At 43.1% G+C, this 27,248-nt stretch overlaps 1 protein-coding gene across 1 annotated transcript in view; it reads left to right on the top strand.

The window, feature by feature from the left end:
- LTBP1 (latent transforming growth factor beta binding protein 1) overlaps positions 1-27,248 on the top strand; it is a 369,767-nt gene that overhangs the window by 151,258 nt on the left and 191,261 nt on the right. The window contains 1 exon segment of the mRNA XM_032497326.1: positions 8,320-8,487. Coding sequence (XP_032353217.1) covers positions 8,320-8,487 — 168 coding nt within the window.

The following is a 27,248-nucleotide window of genomic DNA, read 5'->3' on the forward strand; positions in this document are numbered from 1 at the left end:
GTGAAATTTGGGGAGCAAATAATTGTCTGTTTTTCTTTTGAAAAAGTGCTTGAGAAATTTCTCTTTCCTGTTTATTCAGTCATTCTCTCATTCACATGTTTAATTGAAAATTTGTACTTTATTTCATTGGCCACTTTTTGGTAATGTTTAAATGATTTTGGGAAAACTGTTTTGTAATGATGGTAGGGTTTCCTGAGTAACAACTTGTGCTTTCCCTTGATCTGAAACTTTTATGACTAAAAAACTTCTCTCTGACAAATATAACATAAAATAAATGGTTTGAGGCTAAAGGTTTCATAGAAGTATTCTTTATTTTTTCAAACATTACTGACAGTTACCCCTTAGATAAATATTCTTTCTTTAGTTCCCTGTCAGTGAAGTTTATTCACTTATTTATTTGAAATTTCTTAAGCACTTATTATGAGACACATGTTGAATATGTAGTAGTGACCAGACATATCCCTGCCCTCGTGGAGTCTGTTTTCATGATGGTAATCAAACGCTAACTCTGTAAAGTGTATTTATAGTAAGTGGGAAATGCTATTGGTGGGAATGTAGTTTGATGCAACCATTATGGAAAATAGTATGACGATTCCTCAAAAAACTAAAAATAGACTTAGTATATGATCCAGCAATCCGATTCCTGGGCATATATCTGGAGGGAACTCTAATTCGAAAAGATACATATACTCCAATGTTCATAGCAGCAGCACTATATACAATAGCCAAGACATGGAAACAACCTAAATGTCCATTGACAGATGACTGTATAAAGAAGTTGTGTTATATTTGTACAATGGAATACTACTCAGCCATAAAAAAGAACAAAACAGTGCCATTTGCAGCAACATGGATGGACCTGGAGATTGTCTTTCTAAGTGAAGTAAGCCAGAAAGAGGGAAAAAAAATACTGTATGATATCACTAATATGTACAATCTAAAAAAAAAGAAAAAAGACACTAACGAACTCATCTACAGAACAGAAACAGACTCTCAGACATAGTAAACAATCTTTTGGTTACTGAGGGGAAAGGGGGTGAGAAGGGAAAAATTTGGGAGTTCGAAATTTGCAAATACTAACTACTATATATAAAAATAGATAAAACCCGTATTTCTCTGTATAGCACAGGGAACTATATTAAATACCTTGTAATAACCTTTAATGAAAAAGCATATGAAAACAAATATATGTATGTATATGTATGATTGGGACATTGTGCTGTACACCAGAAATTGACACATTACAACAGACTATGCTTCAATAAAAAAATAAATAAAATACAGGTTGTTGGCCCTGAAAAAAAATAAATAAATGGGAAACGTAAAATACAGCATGGTGGATAGGTAATGTGTTGGAGGGGATGGTGTTGCAGTTTTATGCCAGGTAGTCAGGAAGCCTCCTGAAAATATGACTTTCTGGAGGAAGTCTTACAGACAGCTTCCTCCCTCACCTCCTGTATCTGGGGGAAGAGTATTGTAGGCAGAGGGAAGAGAAAGTTCCCTGAGACAGGAATGTGCCTGGTATTAGAGGAATGACAGGGAAGCCAGAGTGGGTGGGTTGGGGGCAGGCGTTAGAGAGGTCAGGGAGCTCACAGCTTGTGCAGAGCCAGCGGGCTGTCGTGAGGCTTTTGGTGAGTATTCTGATTGAGCTGGGAAGCCACTGAGGGGAGGAGCACCCTGATCTGACCGCCATCCATTAAAGGGTGCACTGAATGCTGTGTGGAGAAAAATCTATAGCAGGGTAAAGCGGGAAGCAGGAAGTCCAGCTGGGAGACTGTTGAAATAATCCGGACAGAAGATGGTAGTGGATTACACCAGAGTGTTTGCCATGAAGGCGGTGAGAAATTGTCCACTCGGTAAATAGGGTTGACAGGATTTGCATGTGCTGTTGAGTCTCAGATGACCAAAAAAAGGTGAAGAATCAGAGATCGGGGAAGACTTGAAGAGGAACTTGAAGAGTTGGGTATAGGAGGAAATCAACGCTCCATTTTGAGTGTTTTACTTGGGATGTCCCTTAGACCATAGACATCTACCTAGCAGAGTCCCACAGTTGGATTCTTGGTTACACACACACCCCTTCAGTACCTATGTGCACATATACAAGGTAGAGGGGTCCAGGCTAGAGTTAAACATTTTGTATACAGGGTTCTGTGGAGTATTTAAACCTATAATTAGAATGGGATGAGAGAATCTGGGAAGTCAGTGTAGAAGGGAAAGGCTACAAAGACTGAGCTCTGGGGCCTCCCCTGGCCAGGACTGTGAGGAGCGGTGGCCAGCAAGGGAGGAGGGAACCGTGAGAGAGCAGAGTACCTTGGAAGCCAGGTTAAAAAAGTGCATCATGAAGCAGAGTGGTTCTTTTGTGTCAAATAGGCTGAAAGTTTAAGAAGTAATAAAGGAGAAATATTGCCATTGGATTTGGCAACGTGGAGGCCAGGGGTGACCTTCACAGGGGCAGTTTTGGTGACGTGCTGTTAGCAAAAGCTTGACTGTGGCAGGTTCGAGAGAGGATGGGAGGCGAGGCAGTGGAGCCAGGAGAGCAGCTCTTTGGAGGAGTTTTGCTGAGAGGAGAGCTGAGAAATAGAGCACTGTCTGCGATTGTGGAATGGGTACAGCTAGGGGAGAGGTGTCCCCGACAGATGACTTGCAGGACAGTGTGTTTGCACGGCAATGGGAATGAATGGGGAATAAGTCTTTGGGCAAGGGAGAAAGGGGATCCATTGCTGTGGAGGGACTGGCCTCAGGTGGGACCACCCGTCCATTGGGAGGCAGGCGGGACAGCCCTGGGTCCAGCTCGGTAGGTGGGCCCGTGTCTGCAGAGCCTCTTCACTGTGAAATAAAAAGTGAAGCCATACTTGAGTGTGTGTAACTAGCCAGCTGCTGCATTTCTGCCAAAAAAGTATTTGGGGGACAGTGTTTACATTTTTACACATGGCAAATGTTTAGTGCCTGCTTTTTGATGAGAAATAAGTGATTCTTCAAGGAACTCAGATTATATCCAGAACTTTATTCTTGTATTAGATGATTTAATATACTCTCCTCCTTTGCCTCTCTAAAGGTCTGTCTCCTTACATGTAAGAAAATGGAAGGAAATCCTGTATGTATTTGGGGGAAATGAATAACTGATATGGTTTCCTTCAGTGACTGTTTCGGGAGAATTGAAAGGAGGAGGAAGCTCAGACGATTTCTTTTTTTTCCCCCCTTTTAAATTGTATCACCCGTGTAGCAACTGTTTCTCTTTTCTCTTCACTTAGTTCTTTGTGGAAAAACTCTAGAGATGGTGCTGGAATGTAAGCCTAGATTCTTATCTGAGGATGTACCCACAGCAGAACTGGAGATCTCTGAGTTTTCCTCTTGGAGAATTTTCCATGACCGGGGGGAATCTGATGAAGTAATAGATTTGATACTGATTTCTATTTACATAGCTCCTTTCTGGAGGAACAGAGTATTCAATGGGCATTATTTTAATAGTCCAGGAGGAATCAGGCAAGCCTGGAGAGCTGAACAGTCAAGTCCTGTCATCCTAGGCATTATTTCATCCTTCTACAATTTGTCCTTCAAAGAATTCTTGGCCTTCGGGCAAGCAGTGGACCGCAGAGTGGAAGAATGAGCTGTTAGCTCAGTTTCTCGTCCACGTGACCTGTGTACTGTTTGAGCTCCAAAGGCTCATTAAACAGGCCCCAGTCAACAGGGCAGGGTGGTGGCTTTGAGCCACAGAGAGGTTGCTTCTGTCTCCTTCCCTGAGGACAGTGCCTGTGCTCATCGGCCCCCCTTGTTGAAGCTGGATGACCGCTCTTGGGCTGTCGCAGCGTTCTGGATGAGTGCGGAGGAGAGACTCTTTGTTCATGACCTCTGATATGAGTCTTGAACTTGTTATATTTACTTCTTTGGCTGCCTTTGCTTTTGGTCCCATCCGAGTTCAATGACTGAAAGATGACAGCTGTGCTCTTTTCTCGACTGAAGTCCATTTGTCAAGGACAGTGTTTACATTTCTGAATGGTGCTCTGTCATGAATGATGGGGAAGCAGAAATGAAAGCGTATCTTAGGGAAGGTATCGGCTTCACCTCCATCCCGTTTGCCATCCGCTCTGAACATCTGTGGTTTGTTGTAGCCCACGTGCCAGCACCTCATCCCAGAGGTATGTGTGCACGCAGGGTCTGGCAGAAGCTGCAGACAGGATGTTGACTCGTAAGTGTCTTGACTGACAAGGAGGCCCAGTGGAGGTGCTGTGTTGCTCCAGGCAATCTGTTTCTAGCCAAGGACTCTAAAACCCAAATTTGAAAGTGCTTGCTTAAGATTTTTGGGGCTGATTGACCTACAGAGATGTAAAAATTACATGTTTTGGTCAGAGGGACCTAGCATGAAAGCTATACGAACAATTACCCTGTGAACTCCTGACAGGTCTGACTTTGGCTTCTCAAGACTCGTAATTCTTCATCAGCCAGGGATGACCTTCTTCCTCTGATTTGACCCATGGGTGTGACTTTCTAGACTGGTGAAACCAGGCTGTTCGACCAGAATGACCTCCAGCATCCTGTGCGTTCCTGATCTCTGTGGGGTAGTATAGCCATCCTTCGAGTCACTTTGTTCCACATTTATTGGGTTGCCTACTTTATGCAAGGCACTAGGGGTCCTTGGGTATTAATTCATTCAAGGCATTTGAGGAAGATGCCCCTTAAAGACCAAATGGACCCTGGGGATAGGCCACTGTTACTGAATTCCCACTGAACTCTTGAGAGATGAGTAGTACTGTCTTTAGTTTGTCACGCGTGAAGAAGTTGAAACTCAGCAGTGTATCTTGGTGTACTTAAAAACGTAATCTTTTTATTTTTTATACTTATTTATTTTCTTCTTTTTTAAAAAGTATAGTTAGTTACAACTTAAACTTTAAAATTTTTTATTTTTAACTTTTTTTATTGAATTATAGTGATTTTACAATGTTGTCAAATCCCTGTGCTATACGGTATAATCTTGTTTACCTATTCTACCTATGCCTGTCAGTATCTACATATTTTGAACTCCCAGTCTGTCCCTTGCCACCCTCCTCACAACTTAAACTTTTTAAATGACACCCTAGGTATGTGGGAATAATTTTAAAGGAGTGGACATAGGAGAGAATATTTTCTAATGCACTTACTGTTTATGGAGGTCCTCTTAGAGCTGTGCACGACAATCCAGTGTCAAACAGTTGAGTTTTTCAGTACTGATTCTGAGATTGACATGGGAAACTACAATTAATTGTAATGAGGAAATAGGTGCTTCCTGTAGACACAAGACGACCCTCTGAGAATACAAGTGTCTGTTTTAGAATTAGATTACTTTGAAGCAGAATGCTTGTAAAACACAAGGGGGGACATACGAAATAAAATGTTACCTTTTGCTTCCAAGAAGATGTGAACATTATAAAAATTAGAATTAAGTCATATGAAATTGTCTGTGCCATTTGAAAATCCAGATGATTCCAGGCCAAAAAGAATTTCTCTGGCAAAGAAACATGCTAAGGTTTTAAAAACAATAGGCCCGGAGACTCTCAAGTGCCTATAAAGTGACTACTGTAGCTGGGAGTTGAAACGGGAATAATGATTAAGTGCTTGCTTTCTTTGGATGTCTCCGTTCACCTAAGTGAGCATAATTTAGGTGACGGTTTGAGCATCTGCATGGCAGCTGCTGGTACCACGAGCTAATGCCAGAGAAGACAAAATAGTTGGCACCCGATTTCCAACTTCATTATTGTACCAAGAGCCAGAAAAAATAGAAGTTTAGATTCTTTTGAAGTGGGATGATGTTGTCTCTTTTTTTTCCCTTGGGCTCCACACACTTACACACACAAAGTATTCTCAGGATATTTGTAAGCTTGATCTAACAACTTAGAGTCAGCTAATTTTTTGTTACTGTTAAAAAAAAAAAAAGAACAGTAACAAACAAGCTTGGTAAATTTTGTCTGATTGTAGAATCAGCATTCTTTTGTAGTTTTTAGTATTTCTGAGGTACAGTCCCAGAAAAATTTTAAATGTCCCCAAAGCATTAAAAGCACTGGTTTGAAAAAAATTTTTTTTTAAATAAAGTTTTATTGGAATATAGCCACACTCATTCACTGACTTTACTGTTTTTTGACAGTCTGCTTTCCTGTCACTGCAGTAGAGTTGAATAGTTGCAGCAGAATCCTTTAGGCCTACAGCTCGAAAATATTTACTGTTTGGCTTTCAGTAGGAAAAGTTCCTGGAACGCCATCTTGCAAGGTGCCGGAAGACGTGGTTGGCCACTAAGTTGTCTTCCCACCTCAGACTGTGTGTCCTGATCTCTGTGTTAGAACCACTGGTGAATGAGAAACAGCCTTGGAAAAACATTTGACAAGAGCTGAGGGCATTTTTCCTCCAGAAGAATTGTCTTCTTTTCAGTGGAGGGCCAACCCAAGCAGATCTCTTCTCGTCCCTTCTAACTTCAGCTTCCTGGGCTTCGGTGGCAGTGTCTTTGAGGAGCTGAAAGGCTCTCGTGTGGAAGAGGCATTAGATTGTGAAACTGTGGGGAGCTGAACTGGGATTAACGGGCGCAGCTGACTGTGAGGACCTACTGCAGCTTAGGGAAGATGAGCACTTCTTAGGAACTGCCCTTAACTAGAACGTGCCATCTTAATAGGTAACGAGCTCCCTGTTACTAGAGGCATTCAAATAAAAGTTGTGTCAGAGAACCTTTGAAGCCCTATTCCAACCTCGAAATTCTAATGGCTCCTTTGGTTAAGGTTTTTGTTTCCAAGCTCAGATTTGACCACAATTGATTTTATTGAGGGTCTACAGAGGTTTCTGGGACAATTTTCTGAAAATACACTGCTGGTCAAACCAAAGCAGCGGGCAGGGGGAGAATCTCTTCTGTTGGGCAGGGGACGGAGGAGGACAGGCTGGCCCGAAGGCCAGCTTTCCTTTGGCCACTGCAGTAACGCGGCGGCAGCAGGAAGGGCGCTGCTTCCTACCAGCCTTGACGCTTCAGAGATGAATCATCTCTCTTCCGCTCTCTCTGCTCCGCTGCCGTCTTTGCTTTCTGCCTGGGCTCCTGGGAAGCCGAAGGACCTGGCTGGGGGCACTTCACAAATGGATGTCAAAATAGGGCTTCTGTCTCACACTTTGCCAGAGTTGATACTGGGGCCTGGCCCCAAGTGGCAGTTCTGGGTGAGGCCATCCCTTCTCTGTGCAGCTCTGTTGTCATCGCACAGAAGCAGTCATAGACAACGTGTGTGGCTGTGTCTCAATAAAACTTTATTTTAAAAAAACAGGCAGTGGGCCAGATGTGGTCCTGGGGCCATAGCTTGCTGACCCCTGAGAGATGCTGAAAGTTAAAACTGGCTGGAAAAACATCAGCTCTGATTTTCTCCGCTTTTGGAGGAAAGGTGAAAACACAGGTCCAAGTCACACGATGGTTGAGCCAGGATTACCACCCAGAATCTGTCTTGGAGATGCTTGCCCATTTTGTGATAAGGTGCTGCCCCTGCTGTGCAGCAGGTGATAGCCCCTGGTTTTTAAAGAGGGCCGTGTGGATGGAAGAAATACCTGTGTCTGGGGCTGGTGACGAGCCGCAGGGAGAGCTCCAGGATGGCACTGGAATGGTGGCTACCCTTTAGTCCTGGGACCTGACCTCCCTTTTTCTTAGACAGACCCTGTTCACAGTAAAACAAAATAAAGGTGGCAGAAATTTAATGTGGAGAAAGTGTGCCCCAGAGTTGTGAAAAAGGAATGGGCTCCCGCAGCTGCGTCACAGGATTTGATCACTTTAGCTGGGAGTGCCAGGAGATTTGAGACAGATGTTTTCAGACATGCCGCATGCCTAAAACATTTCCAGGGGTCGGGCTGCAAATAGTGACTTAATAAGTGGAAGAACAGGGAAAGTATGCAAGTCGAGGACACAAGAGTTTATTCACCGCTAGGTGCACGGCCAACCTCTGTGCATTACATCTGCCTGTCAGGGCTGGCGCTCTCATCTGTCGTGCCCTCCGTCCTGCTCTTTGTCTGCCCGTGAATAAAGTGCAGCATTGTGGTTAGTAATCCCACTCCAGTGACTCGACTTCAAATGTGGTTTTGGAGTGCATCCCAGAGTTCTGTTTGCTAAGCTTCCTACTCCTGTTTCAGAGACACCACTGGATACAGAGCAGCGAGCACTGAAGGCTTCCCTCTTGCCTTAAACCTGTCGGGCTGTGGGCTCTCTCTTTCCCCCTCTCCCTCCTTTCCTTTCTCTTTTTCCTTTTTTTTTTTTTTCTTAAACCTTCCAAGGCGAGTTCATGGATACTAAGCTGATGTGTTTGTTGTTCTTTTTCTCCCTGCCTCCGCTCCTAGTGAGTAACCACACTGGCCGCATCAAGGTGGTCTTCACTCCGAGCATCTGTAAGGTGACCTGCACCAAAGGCAGCTGTCAGAACAGCTGTGAGAAGGGGAACACCACCACTCTCATTAGTGAGAATGGTCACGCTGCCGACACCCTGACAGCCACGAACTTCCGAGTGGGTGAGTTCCTCCACGGTCCCTAACTGTCTGTACCGAATAGAGTTTTATGAGATCGTAGCATTTAGAGCCCACCCCTCCATTCACACTGCTCTCGGCTTGAATGGGCTTCTGTCTAGGAGTACGAGTACGCTGCTCTCATGAGATCCTTTCCATTGCTTTTGGAATGATTTTTAACTTGATTTTTGTTTTCTGAGAAAAATGGCAAGTAGCACATTGCCCCTTATTGCTTATCATGTGCACAGCCTTGTGGTGACGGGGAGACGTCAGTAGGACAGAAGGGAACAGGCTTTAAATCAGAGCCCTAATGCACAGCTTGCACTGACCAGCTTCAGATTTTATCTGCTCATTGATAAGTAGAATTTATGTTAGATTTGACTCGTGTTAGCAACTTTGGATGGTGGTGATTAAATTTAAACTTTTATTTCACAAATAGCCAGATCCTAAAAGATTTCTAAAAATTGTCAGAATCTGTATTTTAGATATAGAAAGGGATACAGACTGACATCTTTTGCCACGTTTCTGCCGTGTATCGAAAAACTGAATTATAAGTTGATATGTGACATGAATGTCGGGGAGGATATGCTAGTGGATTATTGTCAGCACTTAAAAGCTTTTAATCTTTCATAACTTAAATATGAACTATGGTAGTTACTGCAAAAAGCCTTTTTACTTTTAAAAAGCCCTGTTTCTTTTTAACTTCTTTGTAAATGGAGAAAGTACTGCGGTCCACTGAATGCTGTCACACTGCCATGTTGTCATGCAATACGGTATTTTTGTCACGGAAAAATGTCTTTTATTATTTTTTGACCAATTATGGTTTGCCATGTGTACTCAAATAATCACAGACACCCACGTTACTTTATGAGTTGCTCACAAGAATAACCCAAATGTCAGACAGATAATAACACTGGCTAGATCTGGTCTTTTTATGGAATATTGCTGTTTAGTCTTGGGAGCATGTGTCTGAGGCGAGGGGTGTCTGTTTCAAACTGATTTCCATCAAGACAAAATACAAGGAGGCAGCATGAAGTTCTTATTAGCTCTCTGATTATTGTACTGCTTTATTATAATTCCTGTTCCTTTTGAGGTCGAAGAACTATCCTTAATAGTCTATGCTTGGGAAAAAAAATAACTTGTGCCCATGGGTACTACTTAAAAGGGTATTGTTGATTTCCTGGCTATGATCGGGGACTTTGGGCATATTTTTTAAAAGAATTCAGCCATTAGGTGCCGTCAGGCTTGAGCAGGGCAGAGAGCTGAATCTAATGGGAAGTGTGTTAAACTGATGATCAGGAAACTAGATTCCGGTCTTGGTCCCACCGCTTAACTAACTAATCCACAGGGTGTGACAGTTGATATTTCTGGACCTTAGTATTTTCTCATCCATAAAATAAATGGCTTATATCTCGTGACCTCTCAAATTCAGCTCATCCCTAAAATCTAAGGAATTTTTGTCAGTAATAAGTGAAATTGTTTCTTGGCTTTTTTGGAGGGCTATAGACAAGGAAGGGGAAAAGTAATTCCCAATTAGGTTATTATGGGCTTAAAGGCTTTTTCTCATTTTTAACTTTTCTCGATTGCCTTCCTTACTCTTGTTGCTTTTCTTCCTCCATCATCATCGATCACGTCTGTTCCTCTTTCTTTTGGCATTTCTCATAAATCTTTACAGTAGGAATGACAGAGTAATGGGGATGGGTGGTAATTTTTTGGCTTACAGTGTATTCGCTTTGAAACTAAATATTTGAAGGATTTGAGAAGCAGAGGAAGTCTACTTGTTAAAACACGCTGCACACTTTCCTCTCTGGCGTTTAAGCAGATGTGTAGGAACAGGATACACATAGCATATTTAAAGTACAAAACAGAGCAAAATTATTTACCAAAATATTTCAAAATCGAAACTCAACTCTGTCACAAAAGGGTTGTCCATGTCGTTTAATTAAATAATAATAAGAATATAAAGGGAGAAGGCATCGTATTGAATTGTTTTACATTGGAAATCATGGGAAATATTTCACTTACATCCCGAGCTATTTCTTTTCTTTATTTTAATTAAACTATTGGATAATCTGAGGGACAAGTTTTAATCATCATTTTATTGAAGATGATAATTTTGTCCACTTCAGACATTGTGATTCTCTAGAAATACAGAGAATTTCAGGAATTCATTTTTTAGGTATATAAGATATCTTCTTGGGATTTACCAGTTTAATGTAATTTTATTACTTAAAGGAAGTGGTTTCTTAATTGGTATTCTCTATGTGTATATTTGTTGACAGTGTGTTAAATCTTTTGACAAATAAGATACATCATATGGAAAATTGTAGTTTGAGAAAATTCAAAATGTATTGTAATTTGTCAGCAACTCTTTGGCCTCTGATTTTTAAGGTTACTAAAAAGTGGGGACTGGCAAGCTTTAAAGGACCAGATAGTTAATATTTTAGACTTTGCAACCCATACAGTGTGTGTCACAGGCACTCAACCCTATGTGGTGTCGTGACAACAGCCGCAGACGGTGTGTAGGGGAGTGGGTGTGGTGCATTACAGAAACACTCAATGGGCTGAATTTGACTCCAGTGCCGAGTTTGCTGACCCCAGCCCCACGGAGTCAAAATAATACAGGAAAGCCCTGTGGATTTCATAGTTAAGGCACCTTCATTAAATAATCCACTTTGATGATCAGAACAGCAAGAATAATTTTTAACATTTCCATGGTGATGTCCCCCTTTTTTTTTTGGAGGAAGGAGAACAGATATTATTGTGACAATTTTTTTAGACAGGGGAACTGAGGGACACAGGCTTAAGTGGGTTTGCCTTCATTACACAGCAAGGCAGTTAGCTGGGACTAGAGCCCAGGTCTCCTTGTGTCCTCTCTAACTCTCTGGGATCCGACGGTGATGTGCAGGAGGTGCCAGCGAAGCAAGGACCCGAGGGAGTTGGGTTTTGTGGGATGGCTGGAGGGAATAGCAGAATAAGCAGCTGGGAATCGAGCAGCCCTGGCTTCGCATCCTGGTTTCCTCCTAGCCCTTGGTTATGCTCATCTTGCTCTCCGTCCTCTCCAGGTCCAGGTCGCTCGTCCACACCAGGCAGGTGGTTATAGGGCTGTTCTGTAGCAGGCACAGGGGTGACCTTGGTCCCTTCCTTCCTTTTGTGCTACTTTTGTGTTATCTTTCTGGTCCATGGTGACTTTGAGCGTGGGCTGTTCAGATGTGAGAAGACAGGTGCATTTCTTGTGGTGATTATCGTACAGTCTCTTTTCCTGAGTATTCAGTGGGAGAAAGCAGAATTATAACTTCTACTTGATGTGACTCTAGAAGTGAGGCCTGAATGAATGATACCTCAGGAAGTACTCTGAGAGTCTAGGATAAACTCATTTTTTATGAGTGTGAGATTGACCTGATGTAACAGGATATTTAGATTAAGAGGAATTTTCTGTAAAGCAGATTCTAGTTACAGTGACTTTGGGGTGGCATTGTGACTTTTGCCTCCTTGCACTCCCCTTCCTTTGTCTTTTTTAAAAAATGGAAACATGTCCCTAGCTGGGTGGGCCGGCAGGTTAACTATTGTTGTTTTAATGGATTCTTAACATTTCATGGGGATATAATGAAGATGACCTTCTGGGACATTCAAGCTGTTTATAGAGTTACAAGTTCCTCTAATAAGAAGAACATAGGAATTCTATGTTGTCACAACTAGAGTATTTCAAATAAAATAATACTGTTGCTTGGCATAACTTACTTGTGGAGAGAGCTGGAAAGGCAGTCGTGACTGCTAAGCTAACACTCTTGGGTTGTATGCTGCTCTCTCTGAGGAGTTCTGAGGGGCTTGTGTTCCATTTAGCACCACCTGAATGCTTACTACAAAAGTATTTGATAGTTTAAAAACTAAGGTCCTGTATGTTATTTTATGTGGTGCTTGCCTCCCCTGAGAGAGATAAGTGAGTAATAGTCATGTTTTAAGATGTGAGTACCAAGGCTTCAGTGGTTTGATCATAGTTGACTTCAAGTCAGGTTTTGTCATCCCAGAGTCCAAACACCTCTTGTCCTCCTGTGATGCCTCCTGTGACCATGTATGAAGTGACCATGTAGACAACACTGCACTGAATTTTCCAGGACAAGAAAAACATAAAGCTGCCTTATGCTTTGAGGAAGAGGTGAGGGGTGCACAGGAATACCCCCCGTTCATAGCAGGGTCCCAGGGTCGCCACTTGTGGCTGAGGAGGAATTCTTTGAGAGAGGAGCTAGCCTGAGACTTCCCTGTTCAATTCCTCATGTTCTCCCAGCTGCTAAATATGTTGGCTCATCGTCGGAGCTGGGTAAACGCACGTTGCCTGATTGTAGACCGATGGGGGTGATGCATCTTGAAACAGTGACAAGTCCCAAAATAAAGACGGGTGAGACATGTAGAGGGAAGGGTGAGGTAAAGTTAATAGCAGAGGGAATTTACCTGTTAGAACGAGGCATGGAGACAAGAAGGCCCAGGGGGTTTGTGGACATTGAGAGTAGGATTTAAATGTGGAAAGCATGAAGGATGGTCATGCTGGATGACGAGCCTGCGGAGGTAGGCTGGGGCATGGCTGTGGAGCACCTTGAGTTTCAAGCCTAGGAATTTGGATTTTACCCTTTTAGAACTTACTAAAGTTCTCTGGAAAGGGAGTCATTGCTATTTATCATTTTGGAAAGGAGAAGAGGGACAGCATCTCAGTTTTTTAGGTAGGAGACTAGTGACCTACTAGTGTAAATGGGCCTCTGAACAGCCGTGGCGATGATGACAGCCTCTGGCCGCCTTCACCTGTTGTGAGGCTGGCTCGCTGCTCTGCTCTGGGAATCTTGCTGTGTGTGTCACAGAACAATTGACGACAGAGTTGTGAGGCGGGTGGAAGCCGTCCAGGTTGCTGCACTCATTATGTGGGTTCTCCTCATAGGGAGGGAAGAAACTTCACTCTCAGTGAGGCATTAAATAAACTGACATCACTGCTCAGGAGTCTCAGTGCGTCTTTTTTCTGGCAACTTCCTTCTGACACTGTCTTTCACCCTCCTGTCATTGTTTGGATCCCTTGATGTTTATCCAGCACATCCAGAAACTGGTGAGAGGCAACATGTTCTCTTTGAACTGATGCATGTATTTCTCCCTTAACGCCTTGTACAGGCTTTGTCTTTTGAAGATGAGCCATCCAATACTAAAAGAAAGTGGTTGCTTTTCATTTGAGCAACTTAGAATGCTCATGAGCTTGTCCAGCCACTCCCAGATACATTCAGTCTTACCAGTGTTTTCTAATACTGAGTGAGTGTCATAATGCAGAGCATGTCCTTTGTGTAAGCTGCGAAGCGCCTTTAAAAGGCTGGCGTTGGGAACGTTCATTCATCTAACATAAACTTACTGAGCACCTACTGTGTGCCAGGGATTGGTTTAGGGATTAGGAATATATAGCACTAAACAAAATAGACAAAGTCCTTGCCCTTCTGCTACATTAAAAATACGAGGCTATACAGTGTGTGAACCTTGAGAGTATTATGCTAAGTGAAACAAGCCAGTCACAAGGAGACAGATACTGTGATTCCTCTTAGGAGATTCCTAGAATAGTCAGATTCTTGGAGAAAGAGATGGGTGGTTGCTGGTGTTGGTGGAAGGAGGGAAATAGGGAGTTGTTTAATGGGTACAGGGTTTCAGGTTTGACGATAATGTTTTATAGGGATATGAATGTACTTAACACTACTAAACTCTACACTTAGAAGTGGTTAAGGTAGTAGATTTGACCTCATAGGTATTTTGCCAAAATAGAAAAAACTAAAAAATGTGTACACTATTTTCAAATGCCTACTTATCAAAAAGTACACTGTCGGAAACATTAGATATGCCAGACTGTCGGGTAGTGACAGATGCGATGAAGAAATAAGTCGTTGAGAGGGGGACAGAGAGTGGGGAGTGTTGGTGGGATGAATGGATCGCTACTTAGGACATGTCAGGATGGGCTCTCTGGTGAGATGCTGTTTTAGAGACTTGAAATAAGTAGCAAGCTCTGGGAGGGAGCATCTCAAACTTAATAATCTAACTGTGTCACTGTGTTTGTTAAACTGTAGAGCATCTCTCAAGGTCGGTGTCAGAAGCATTCATTCAAACTTTTCCTATATGTCATCCTGGGTTGGATTTTAGCGATGTGTGTTGTATCAGGCACACACAGAGGATACAGGTTAAGCAAGTCTTGTCCCCTGGGTGGAAAAAAATGGTCCTGGCATGATTGCAGAAGGAATTTTTGTTGTTTATAATAAAAAAGGATAAGATCTTAGGGGGAGGGTAATAGCTCAGTGGTAGAGCTCATGGTTACCGTGCACGATTTACCTCCATTAAAAAAAAAAGATCTTAGATACAGACAAAAATTACTAGAAAAAGCTGTGTCACTTCTTTCTCCAACATTATTTTGTGTAAGTCTAGTCGCAGGATTTCTGGCACGGAGCTTGGTTACAAGGGTAGGTGTGTGCATATGTGCGCGCGCACGCACATGCACGTGTTCACGTTAGGGGGAGGGTAGCAGGTGGAGGGGGCTGCATGGAAAGATGGTTCTGGGTGTCGGTTGGACCAAGGAGGGGCAATAGGTTGACCCTAAAAGTCCAAATCAGGAGAAAATGAGATGCTGTTTGATTGAAGGTGAAGATTCTTGAAGCTGAGAAAGTGAGAGGCGTCAGAGTGGGCAGTATGAGAAAGTATGTCTGGAGTTAGGACAGCTTTAAAAAAACCTTAGGTGAAAGAGGGTTCAGCAGTTTGCTAATAACTCCGTGAGAAAGGCATGTGTGATTGATTGCTCCTTTTAAGCCGTGCCTGGCCTGTATCATGAAGGGGTGAGGGAAGGGACTTTTTAAAGGAGTCGTGCAAGGCTAGCCTAGGATAAATGACCTTTCAAAATTCCTTGGTGTCTGCAACACAGTGTCCCAAAATGTGTGTTCTTCCCTAGTCTGTCAGCTTGAGCATGTGGAATGATCTTTGGAAAACTCCAAACTGCTTAGCATAGCACGTGGGGCCCTCCAGGGTCAGCTGCCTCCTGGCTCACTGGCTATGCCCCCTTTCTGTTTCTGCCAAACTGAGCCTCCAGAGGAACCGAGGACCCCCAGTGCTCCAAGCCCTCTGTGCCTCTGTCCACACTGCCGCCTTTGCCTGGAGGTGGAGGCCCCCACCCCCACCCCATCTGCCTGGGCGTCATCTACTGCTTTTGTGAGTCATCCAAGCACCACTCAGGCGGCAGAGCCTCACTCCCCTCGTTTGTTGCCATGCCTGTTTCTTCCACTGAGCTCTGAACTGTTTAGGAACAGGGCCCTGTCTACATCACATTGGTGTCCCCAGGCCAGTGCAGTGCCTCACTGTAGAGATGCTTAGTGAATTCTGGTTGACAAAACCATATTGTCTGTGCAGGTGCCCGTGTAAGGGTGTTACATACAGCCCTGCCCAGAACAGCTTCGTCGTGAATTCTCAGGCAACTGAAATCACAGGAGTAGAATAATCATCTGAGAAGTCTCTAGAGGGTTTGGGGTCATAGGAAAGAACACATTCCAGTGTCTGCAAGATGCATGAAAAAAGGGCACCTGTGTAACACTTTGCTTGGAGTTTGGGTTTTCCATTTTTAACACTGCCTGCAGTGTACTTTCTCCTCAGGGCAAAGTGCAGTTAGATTTCCATACCTTTAGTACAGTTTCCCACTGTATGGAATTTCTGCTCCCTGTTCCTGCATCTATCTAAATACTCACAGTCTTTGAAGGAACAACCTCAAGTTCCATTTCACATGCTTCTGCCTGTGCTTCTCCGCCCCTCCATTTTCACCTCTGGTCACGTCCATGTTAACCGACACTCGGTGATCTGGCTCAGGTGTACTAGTGGCTGGTCCTAGGACCGTGGGCTGGTGCTTTAACCTCTTTGATTCCACGCAGATAAAATGAATCCGATAATACCTTGGCCTTCCTTGCAGAGCTGTTCTGAGGCTCATGAGGAGCAGGCTGGAGGTGCACGTGGGTTCCTTGGATTGCCTTGAAAGTTTCTCTCCTTCTGAAGATAACAAATCCTTCTCTTAATTAGCAAACCCTACCTCCTGTGAACCCGGGAGAGCGCTTACATCACCTGGAGCTTGGATAGGGTATGCTACCTTCGTTTACTGATCTTGATAGTACAGTAGCATCAAGAAAGACAGGAGGATGTCTCTTTTACTCCTTCATGTTGGTGCTCTGCGCCTAGTGCACAGAAGGCTCTTCGCTTACGGTTAGACTGCCCACGAAGTATTGTCAGGTATCATCATCATCACGTGGCAGGGACAACGTACTAGTGCCGTGCTCCCGTCTGCTGTGGATCACACACCACCGCTTTGAGGGGTTGACTTGCTTACCCAGGAAGCTCTTGCATGTTGCCAAGTCTGCTGGCAAGGGTGAGAGTGTTTAAACAATGTAGCACATTTTGGAACCAAAAGCTGTGGTCAGGAGGAAAAGCAATCATCTTGACTAGATGGGGCATCCCCAGTGATGGGCGGTTATAACTTTGATTCTACTTGGTGCTATTCACTTGGCTGTCATTTGTGAAAGTTTATCTCTGGACTCCTAGGTTAGATTAAGTTTAAAGATGCTGCCGAACTTAAAATAGATACTGAAACCACATTTATGTGATACAGTTTATACCTGTGGCATTTATTGGCATAGGGGTTGGGCTCAATTTTGCATCTATAGTCAGAAAGTCAAACATTTGTATCAGCTTTTAATATCAAGGTGTATATGCTTTTTCCACGTGGAGGAGGAGTAATGAATGTGTGTATTGTTGGGAAAACGTCCTGGAACTAACATCACAGATGATGTGAAAATGTTTTGTTCTGCAGCCACACAGTCCTCTTTGGGCTGGGAAAATAAAATAGCTACCAAATGGGGAAGGATACAGTTAGTGAGGAAGTTTGTTTGCAATTCATTCCCTAAAGTTTTATCACAAAGAAATGAGAAGAGGCAGATGCCCTTCCATTGCCAGTGCTGTAATGTAATATTGTCATTGATGCAGACTTATTAAAACTTGATTTTCTGTTTAGTTGAAGGGTATATATAGGTTTAAGGAATGGTTTACTGCTTGACTCCACCACCTTGAATTTAGACTCATGCAACAATTACTAAAAAAAAAAAAAACCCAAAAAACTGGCATGAATGCAGTGCTAGCTTTTTGTAAGATTTGCTGGAAAAAAGAAACAACCTTATGCAGTAATGAGAGATTTCTTCACTCTGAGACCAAACTTCAGATGCCCATCAGATTTCATGAAAACTTGTTCTGGATTTTGGGGACTATCTAAGCTTTCCTAATACAATAACTCAGCCTAATTTTCATCAGTTTTTCCCTAGAAAAGGTAAAAGGGAAACTTGACATTAAAATCTTTTGCAGTGTGGAAAACAGACCACTGCCCTTTGGCAGATTCAGAAAGTATACTAGAACATTCTTAAGTCTGTTTAGCAAGATTAAAATATGTCACTTTCTGCCACTGCATTGTCCCTATGGGAAGGGTGATTTATGAGCCCTTTGGGCCTTCTTGTGGTATTAGTAACATCTTGAGCCAGCTGTTTTATTGGGTGTACACAGAGGGTAATTAGAAACATCTGAAAGTCCCAAAATGTGCCCAGAAAACCATCCTGTTGTATGGAAAGAAAAAAATAAACGACATTCATGCGAAGTTGTGTACTTGATAAATAGATGCATTCATATTCAACAAAATTTACCCTGTTACACCGTTTTTGAAAAAGAGGCTAAGGTCTTCAGGCTGAAAATATCCTTTTATTGAAATACACTCACTGCAGAAATCATAACCTTATTTGGTAAAAGGCTCCTGACTGTGCTGTTCATACAGTAATTATCATTTCCCTTCTGTCAGACTTCATCATATTATAGGCCATTTTCTGCCAGAAGTATTTCTTCTTTTACCTGGCAGCTACTTGAAAACTTTAGAATTCAGAGAGTTCTCACTTAAGGAAATTAACTCTTAGAAACATCCAGCACCAGGGACTAATCATGCCCAATTTGCCTAATAGTGTATCCTAGAAATTGGGTTGAGATTCAAGAGTTGGGGCTCTCTTTTAGCTGGTCTGTATGAAATGTGATCTGCTCCAGCGGTGGCTGAATTTGGGTATTTGGGTATGCAGCAATCACCGCGGCGAAGGCAGGGTCTGATTTAAATCAGGTCCTGTTCTCTCTTCCCTCAAGACAAAATCTAGACAAGAAAACCTAACATTTGGTGGTGGCTGGTGAATGGTTCCTTTCATCTTCATTCACAAATAACAAGCCTTTATGAGAAGTCAGCGCTAAGTCATACTGACATATCCCAGGCAGCTGTGGACAGGGCTCAAGTTGGAGGCCTCTGGGATTCTTTTCAACCTGTTTTGCTTTGCCTGTCCCCACTGGGTGTGCCATTTTTGATCATTTTGAATGGGTGTCCTCATGGCTTGCAGAAGATTTGTAGCCAATAGTGTGTTTTGCTGGAGGTTGGCAGTGACTTAAACATCTGGAAGGAGAAGTGGGTTCACCTGTGTTAAAAAGTTGATGGTAGGATGGTCTGTAGGCACTCTTGCCGAAACTTGGCTTCTAATACCTGCCCTCACCAGCCCAATGGTCACTAAATCAGTGGTCTCAGTCCTGGTGATACAACAGAATGCCCCGTGGATTACTTAAAAGGTACAGATGCCCAGGCCACACCCTGGCTTCCTGAATCAGAATTCTGGGTGTGCTTTGGGGTTATGTGTAGTTTGACAGCAAACGATGCAGGTGATACTTATAACTCTGATGGAGACCTGTAGTCTAAGCCCGTGCTTATTTCCCTTTAATATTCATAAGAATCATTGTGACTCTTGGTAAAATGTAGGTTCCGAGTCAGTAGATCCTGGAGTGGGGCTTGAGATTCTGCATTTTTAACAAGTTCCCAGGGGGATGGGGTGCTGCTTGGTCCATGGGTCACCCTTTGAGTAGCTAAGGTCTAAGGAATTATTAATAATAGTGGTTTTCAGAAACATTGTGTCATGAATGAGTGATAGTTACTGAGTTCCTCTCTGAGCCTAGTACTGTATTAGGAAATGATTTCCATGTGCCGGAAGAGACGCAACCCTGGAATCAGAATGGTTACCCTTTGCAGGTTTCTCACCTCAGTGTCCCTCTTAAAGCTGAGGTTCTTCACCTTTCTGGGCAGCCTCTTGGTAGGCAGGGCCCCACCAGGACAGCATCCTTGCCGTGTGAAGTGCCCGGGTTCAGGCTGCTTTTTCTCCTTACTCGGCACATCAGTCTCCTCTAGCCTTCCTCCTGCCTGTGGAATTTTCCAGGGAACAGTCAGAAAAATCTCTTTGTTCACCATGTCCCGTGAATTCCAGGGGATACGTGTCAAGCTCTCTAAAGAATTTTCACCCTCTGCTCCAGCGTGACAAGCTGGTTTCTGCAGCGCACAGCCAGTATTTCGGGAAGTGAGATGACTGTTAGCAGCTTTCGTCCTCGGCTTTGGGATGTCGCCCGAACCCCTTAACAAAAGTTCGGTTCCGCAGTCTGCACAACAATACACAGAGACGATCCGCTTGGCCTACTAGTGCTCGGACATAGATGTGAGTAGTTTCTCAGAAGCAGTGGAAGGGAAGGTACATTTGCATAGATCCATCCTTATTCTAGTTAAGTCCTGCTTGGGATTAATATTCAGCATTTTGAAAGAACTTGAGGATAGCTTTTAAGATACACTTGAATGATACCACGTTGTCTAGACCCATCATACAGCTGTCATCCTGACTTCCTGATAACATGATCTCTGTCCAGAACTTTCCTACCACAGTACCTAGATTTTGACTTCTGATCATGATGCTTGAGAGCACTTTGAACATAGTAAAAAAGCTGAATTGATGGACAATAGTCAATAGGAATTTATTAGTTGAGATGGCAGAGCTGAAACTCCGCCTTCTTGATGCCACCAAAAGCCCACCGTTTTTCCTTCACCTCAGTCTGGCCTCTTCCTTTTCCCAGTGTGGTCCACTGACACCCGGGTTCTGTGTCTCAGTCCCTGTCTCTGATTTCCTCTTATTTTACCTCCATCCAGCAGGCATAGTCTTAGCTGGGTGCTCTCAGTTTCCTCTGTTCCTCTGAAATACCTAGTTCATAGCCATAATGCAGATGGGAAGGAGAAAAGTTGAGTTGGTTTGGTGGTCCTCAACCAGGGTAAGTTTGGCTTTCCAGAAGGGACGTTTGGCAGTGTCAGGAGAACTTTTTTGGTTTTCCAGACTTGGGGGGAGGTACTCCTGGCATGTTATGGGTAGAGGCCAGAAATGCCACTAAGTATTCTACAGTGTGCGGAAGAGTCTCCACAATGAAGAATTATTGGCCCAAAATGTCAACAGTGCCAAAGTTAAGGAGCCCTGCTCTAAGCATTGCCTTTTTTCCTCATTGGAGAACATCTGGAACCCACATGTTCCAGAGGTATTTGCACCTCTTCAACCTCCAGATTATTCTCTGGGTAGAACCTCCAGCATTTTATCACAAATGTACTCCTTTGGTGATGGTGCTAGGGCTCCAACTGATGGCTCTTTGAGCCCTTCTTGTACGAGAGTTCCCTAATAAACTGAATCCTGGCTCCTGTAGACTTGGTTTGCATTTGACCGTGTATATGGGTGATCTCGTTGGATTGCGGAGGATACAAGGACTGAGTTGGTTTGGGATATCTCAGGATGACTCAACAAGTAGGATTGATTGGCCTTTATTATGAGGATTCTTCAGAAACTGAAATAAGAAATAACAAATGGGAGAATGCTTAGCACAGGAGGCATTTTTTTAAAAAGCAGATCTCAGAAGTGATTGTATAATAGAAACCACTTTTCAACACTAATCATTGCTACTGTGGACACTCGTTTGCAAAGCGTCTTGCTCTGGCTGTTGGGAAGGAAAAAAAGCCTAGTGTGTTTATTTAAACAGTAGCATCATCGCAGGTTCAAATAAATACAGCACCTTGGGAGGACACGGGTTTGCTTTTTCTACCCCAGACATCTTTACACGTGCCTTTTGAAGGGTCGGGTTGCCAAGTTTGAAAGAAAAAACAATCCAAGCATTAAAAAGTCTGACGTATTATTTCACTTGTTGAAAAAAGAAAAACTTCTGTGGCCAAAACACTCTAGGTTAGCTGGACAATGATGTATATATATCATGCTTTTCAAGTACTCACTTTTGGACAGAGAAAGAGCCCTGGAGAGCGAGTACAGACATTGCCTTCACCTGCACGTAACCTCTGATGGCAGTTTTCCGTCATGTTTTGGTCGTCTTGCCCAGGAAACTTGGAATTTTCACAGTTGATACTTTGGCCCTTTTTTGCTTGAATGAAATGCCTGTTCTTAATTCCATCAATATAGGGGTGATGTATTTTATTGCTTATCTTCATAAGACCCCAAACACATAATTCACATGGCTGATTTTTTTTTCCTGTTGTGCCTTTTCTTCAGTTGTAGTAAAATAGAACATTTACCGTGTTAACTGTTTGCGTGTGTGCTCCAGAGGCGCTGAGTACATCGACAGTGGTGTACGGCTGTGACCGCTGTCTGTTTCCAGAGCTTTTCATTGTTCAGAGACTCTCTACCCATTTAACAATAGTTTCCTATTCCTCTCCCCCCTTAGTCCCCGATAACCTCCGTTCTACTTCTGTCTCTCTAAATTTGCCTATTTTGGGTATTTCATATAAGTGGATTTATACAACATTTGTCTTTTTGTGTCTGGCGTATTTCATTTGGCATAATGTTTTCAAAATTCATCTGTGCTGTAACGTGTGTCAGAATTTCCTTCCTTTTTAAGGCTGAATAATACTTCATTGTAGGGATATGCTGCCTTTTGTTTATTCATTCATCTGTTGATGGACACTGAGGTTGTTTCCATCCACTGTGAAAAAGACTGCCGTGAACACAGCTGTACAAGTGCTGTTGGAGGCCCTGCTTTCATGTCTTTGAGATCTTTATCCAGAAATGGAATTGCTGGATCACATGGTAATTCTGTTCACCTTTTGGAGCACTTGTCACACTGTTTCCCACAGTGGCAGCACCATTTCACAGTCCTACCAGCAGTGCCCTAATGTCCTCACCAACACGTGTCACTTTCCTTTTTTCTTTCTTTCTTTTTTTTCCTTTGATAATAGCAATCCTGGTGGGTGTGCAGTAGTATCTCCTTGTGCTTTTGGTTTGTGGTTCCCTGGTTACTGATGGTATTGAACCTCTTCTAATGGGCTTCTTGCCCTTTTGTATGTCTTCTCTGGAGAAATAGTCTAGCCCTTTGCCCAATTTCGAATTGGCGTGTTGTGGTGGATTTTTTTTAAAGAATTGGGATTTCCACTTAGCATGTTAGGCTTTTAATTACAGCGTGACCTATAGCTGCTCTCAACTGTGGATTTTGTGGGAGACCTTTTGGGAGTTCTAGTCCTGGTCTTCCCTTCTGGACCAGACTCATCTGTAAGTCTTAATTTTTTCATCTGTACCAGGAGGAGTTTAAGGAGTAGATGTTCAAGATCTCTTGCAACCCTAAAAGGTTGTTATCCCCTTTCATATAAATCCTGTTTTAGGAAAATGACCTTATGAGTGTGGATGGAGTTAGGGTATCTTGAGTATGTTTGATTCTGAAAATATCTACTGTCACTTCCACATACAGTGTGTTCCCTTTTTTGCTTCTTTGGCTCCACTTTCCACTTTAAACCAAAGGATGATTTTATGCAAGTGTAGTAACATATCGAGTTGGTCTGAGGGTTAAATGAAGCATGGTTTGTTAGAATGCTTTGTGATCAGAATAGTGTCCATATTACCAGGGGTTACTGTTGGTAATTAATTGCTTGGTTACTGCACATCACACATTTGATTACATCAAAATGCAATTAGCTGTAACACTGCACATATTTAAACATATTGTAAGGCAAGAGATTAGCATTAACAAAAGTAACTGATATATATTGATATTATGTACATTAAATTAAACTGAATCAAACATCATGAATTAATAGCATTGCCTAGTCCTTAAATATTATGTCATTTAGCTGCCATTTCAAGTCTGACAAAGAAATTATCTCCTCCTACACATAGCTGTAATAAATTTTAGGAGAATCTGAAGAACTTTGATCCCATTTAATTTACTATTTGGGGTTTTCTAAAGAATTTGAACACTTCACAGTTCTGCAAATGACAAATTTCTACACTATGGATAGTAACTTCATGGGTGACTTCAGAGCAGATTTTTAAATTTGGATTCAAAGTATGCATGGAAAACACGTGATTTCCCTCTATTCTGAAGTCCTTAGCCTTCGAAATATAAAAATAACCTTAAAATTACAGATGCTGAAAAATTTATAAGCCAGACATCAAAGATACTGGATTCCAGAGACTTGTCTGGGATTATTTAAAGCAGTATTAGTGCAAAGAGAATTACCATGTGGCTGATGTACGTACTGAAATGAAGAGCTGGGAGGACAGTGAGTAATGAAGGAAGGTGGCTTATTTGCTATTACAAATGTTTCTGAAAAGCCAAAAGCTAATGATCAGATGATTGTACCAAATAATCCTGTGTGCACAAGGAGTCCTTGTTTCTTGGAAATTTGTAGGGATTTGTTTTGTGACGTGAATTCAGGACCCATAGAGCTGAGAGTAACTCAGAGAACATTGAGTTTACCCTTTTCATTTTACACATCGGAAAGCTGAGGCCCAGAGAGGGAAGGGGATGGCCTGAAGGTCACAGCTAACGGCAGAGCTCAGATTCAGACCCTGCCTTGGGATTCTCATTGCATTGCCAGATGAGATTGTTTCTGTAAGATTTCTGTGTTTGGAGTTGTCCTAAAGTGGCCTTCTGTTGGACGATGCAACTTTGTGGCAACTTGTAACGCAGCTTGCATTGTGTCAGAGAGGAGTATCCAAAAGGGATTCTTTTTGAGCCATTCCCTACTGACCCCGTTTCCACCCAAATAAGGTGGAGGTGAGAGTCACTGGGTAACTGGGCTGACCATACTCCAAAAACGTACACGTAAAACAGTATTCCCCAATCACTACGAACCTTTGCTTAACGAAAGAATGTGTAGATGATGCTGTGTAAACTTCAGATAGAGACTGATGTGTAGAATGCCAAACCCAAATATCCAGGGATTAAGAGTTAAAAATACAAGTAGTCATGCAGAAGGAACAACCCAGGGCATTGGCAGGCGAGCCTTCCTATCCCAGCTATGGAAGGCTGCCGCTGACCCCCAGCACCTTCTGCAGGGCATGGTAAAGACTGAATGCCCCAGTTTTATACCATTTTCTGGAATGAACCAAGAGGAGAAATTGAGAGGGGACATTTCAGATAAGCTCCTGGAGACTCAGTGTTCCCTAGCTAGTTTCTAGAGGGGTCCTGAGTAACATTTTCTGAGATCATTGAAAGGAAGTCGAATAATAAAGGACCTTTGATTCATCAACATTGTGGTTGTCAAAGGAGTCACCTTCTAGCCAGAAGATGGAAGCTTTCTTTCCAGTGATTCACACGTATCACCCAGGACAGTTCGGCTTCCTGGAATTTAAAATGTAAATTCAGGTCCCCTGGCAATAACTTTTACACACCAGAAATCAGCACATCCTAAATGCCAGGTAGCTGTGAAGATAAACTGTTCATTTTCAAAATGGCGGAAGCACAGCGTGCCTCTTCTCTCCTGCAGAATTGATGGCGCGCTCTTAGTCCAGCACATCATGGAGTGAGACAGGAAACATTTGTTTGGAGAGCTCATTTAAGGTGAGATGAAAATGCCTATTGTGCTTCTTTGTCTCCTGGCCAGACAGGATGCAATGAGATGGGAATGCAGGGGGCTTAGGGTGTGCTTAATCCCGGCCCTGGGCGTGCCTCTGTGAGCACGGGACAAAGCTGCAGCCTGGTGAGCTATGGCTGGAGCAGCAGCAGCTGCGCTCAGCGTGGCTCCCTCCCCTTGGCTGTGACTGAGCCCTGCTAGTCTTTAGAGAGGAGCAGCCTGTGGCCACTGTGGCCCTGCAACTCAAGGGTTTCCTATCACACTTGATGAAAACTATGGGTCCCTCCAGGCTGTAGCTAAATTAATGCTCGTCGTCCCTCTGAACCTTGAGGGCTTGCTATCAAGTCCCAGGTCCGCCCGCTCAGTGGCCACTTAATCAAGCTGTTGAGTTTGAGTTATCAAAAAGCCACCGCCGCCAGCACTACCTGTCCAGCACCTTTAACAGTAAAGTCACTGGTTCCATGGCTGGAGAGAGAGCTTCTGTTCCTCATCTATTTCTTCCTCTTTGTGCCTGATCATTCAACTCTTCAAGTACTTTTAAACAGTAGGAATAACAGTGATCATGCTTCTGTTGAAGGCGCTGGCGCTGCTCACCGACTCTGCCTCTTGGATCTGTGGGTTGGTCCAGTTCAGGCTTCTTTAGCTTCCTGTGTGATAACTTGATGGATTATTGGAGAAGAAAAATTCCCAGAGCAGAACAGTGGGGCAAGGTCTGGTCCAGAGCTGGGCTGTTGGAATACCTTCTGTGTACCCAGCAAGAGTCTGAGGGATTTTCACATACGATTTCTCTGCATCCTGAGAACAATGGGTGTATTATTTCCATTTACTGATTCCAAAAGAGAGGCCTAGCAGGTTTAAGGAAAGTCCTCAATCCAGAGAACTGTAGTACTCAATCCAACTGTAAAAATAACTGTTGTGGACGATTTCCATTTCTGTAGCCACGTAGAGAAAATTTATTAGGGTCTTGAGGAGACTGGCCCCTTTTAATTGTTGATAGATGAATAACAGCAAGACTTGAAGTTAATGGAATCCAAGTGCCTTGGAATTGCTTTTGAGCGGATCATTCATGTGGTCAGGGCAACGCTGCTTCCAAGGGAATATTTTGATTGATTGTGTCAGCGTCCTTGGGTGGCCCTCCCGAGAGCTTGAATGCTTGTGTAAGTTTGGTTTCCTCTAGTTAGCTTTTAAGCTTTGACAGATGACGTACCACATCTTCTTTTTATTCTGTTCCTCTAATAATGATTAGTAAAATAAATGGAAAAGTATGGGAATTCAGTACAGTGGGTTAACCGACTGTAGAATAGGCTTTTTTTTAGCTCTGTTGCGAATAACTACATATTGTAGATAAGCATACTGTTACTTTGGTGTTTGGCCCTTGTGATTGACTAGCAGCAACTCTTCTGTCTTCTGTCTCATTATTGATGACTGCAGTAGTTAGGGATGGAAGGTAGATTTTACCTACCAACTGTACCTGTGGGTGACCGTGTAGTGTGTTGGGAAGGATTCAGCTTCTCTGTGTAGGCTCACCAAGATCCCTGATAGACTAGTAATTTTTGTTAAAGATGCAGAAGGAGAGAGAGTGGCACCTGCTCTGCAGCTGCTGCTTCTGTGGGTGTTTGCAGGAGCCCACCGGTTACACCAGTAATGACTGGGCCTTTCTGTCCCCTCCTGGCCTCGCTAAAATCTGTTGGGACAATCATGGTGGACTTTGAATATTGATTCTTCTCTTTATTAACAGTGTGCTTTGGAAAGAAAACTAAGTGTCTCAGAATCTGTGAACTCTTCTATAACTTGGCATAAAAATAAGTCTTTCCCAGGACTGCTGTAAGGGGTGGCTGAGATCATGGATATAATACCCTATAAAAGAGCAGGTGTCCAACAACTGTTGGGACCTTTCCCGTATGTAGAGGCCAGATAGCCATTTCCTTATTGTCCTTGCCTCCTGCAAACAAGTAAGTATATTTTTATATGGATAAGTAATGTCAGCGGTGGCATGAAGGCATTTTAAAATAGG

This window comes from Camelus ferus, chromosome 15 (assembly GCF_009834535.1).
Source record: "Camelus ferus isolate YT-003-E chromosome 15, BCGSAC_Cfer_1.0, whole genome shotgun sequence".
Classification (NCBI taxonomy): domain Eukaryota; kingdom Metazoa; phylum Chordata; class Mammalia; order Artiodactyla; family Camelidae; genus Camelus; species Camelus ferus.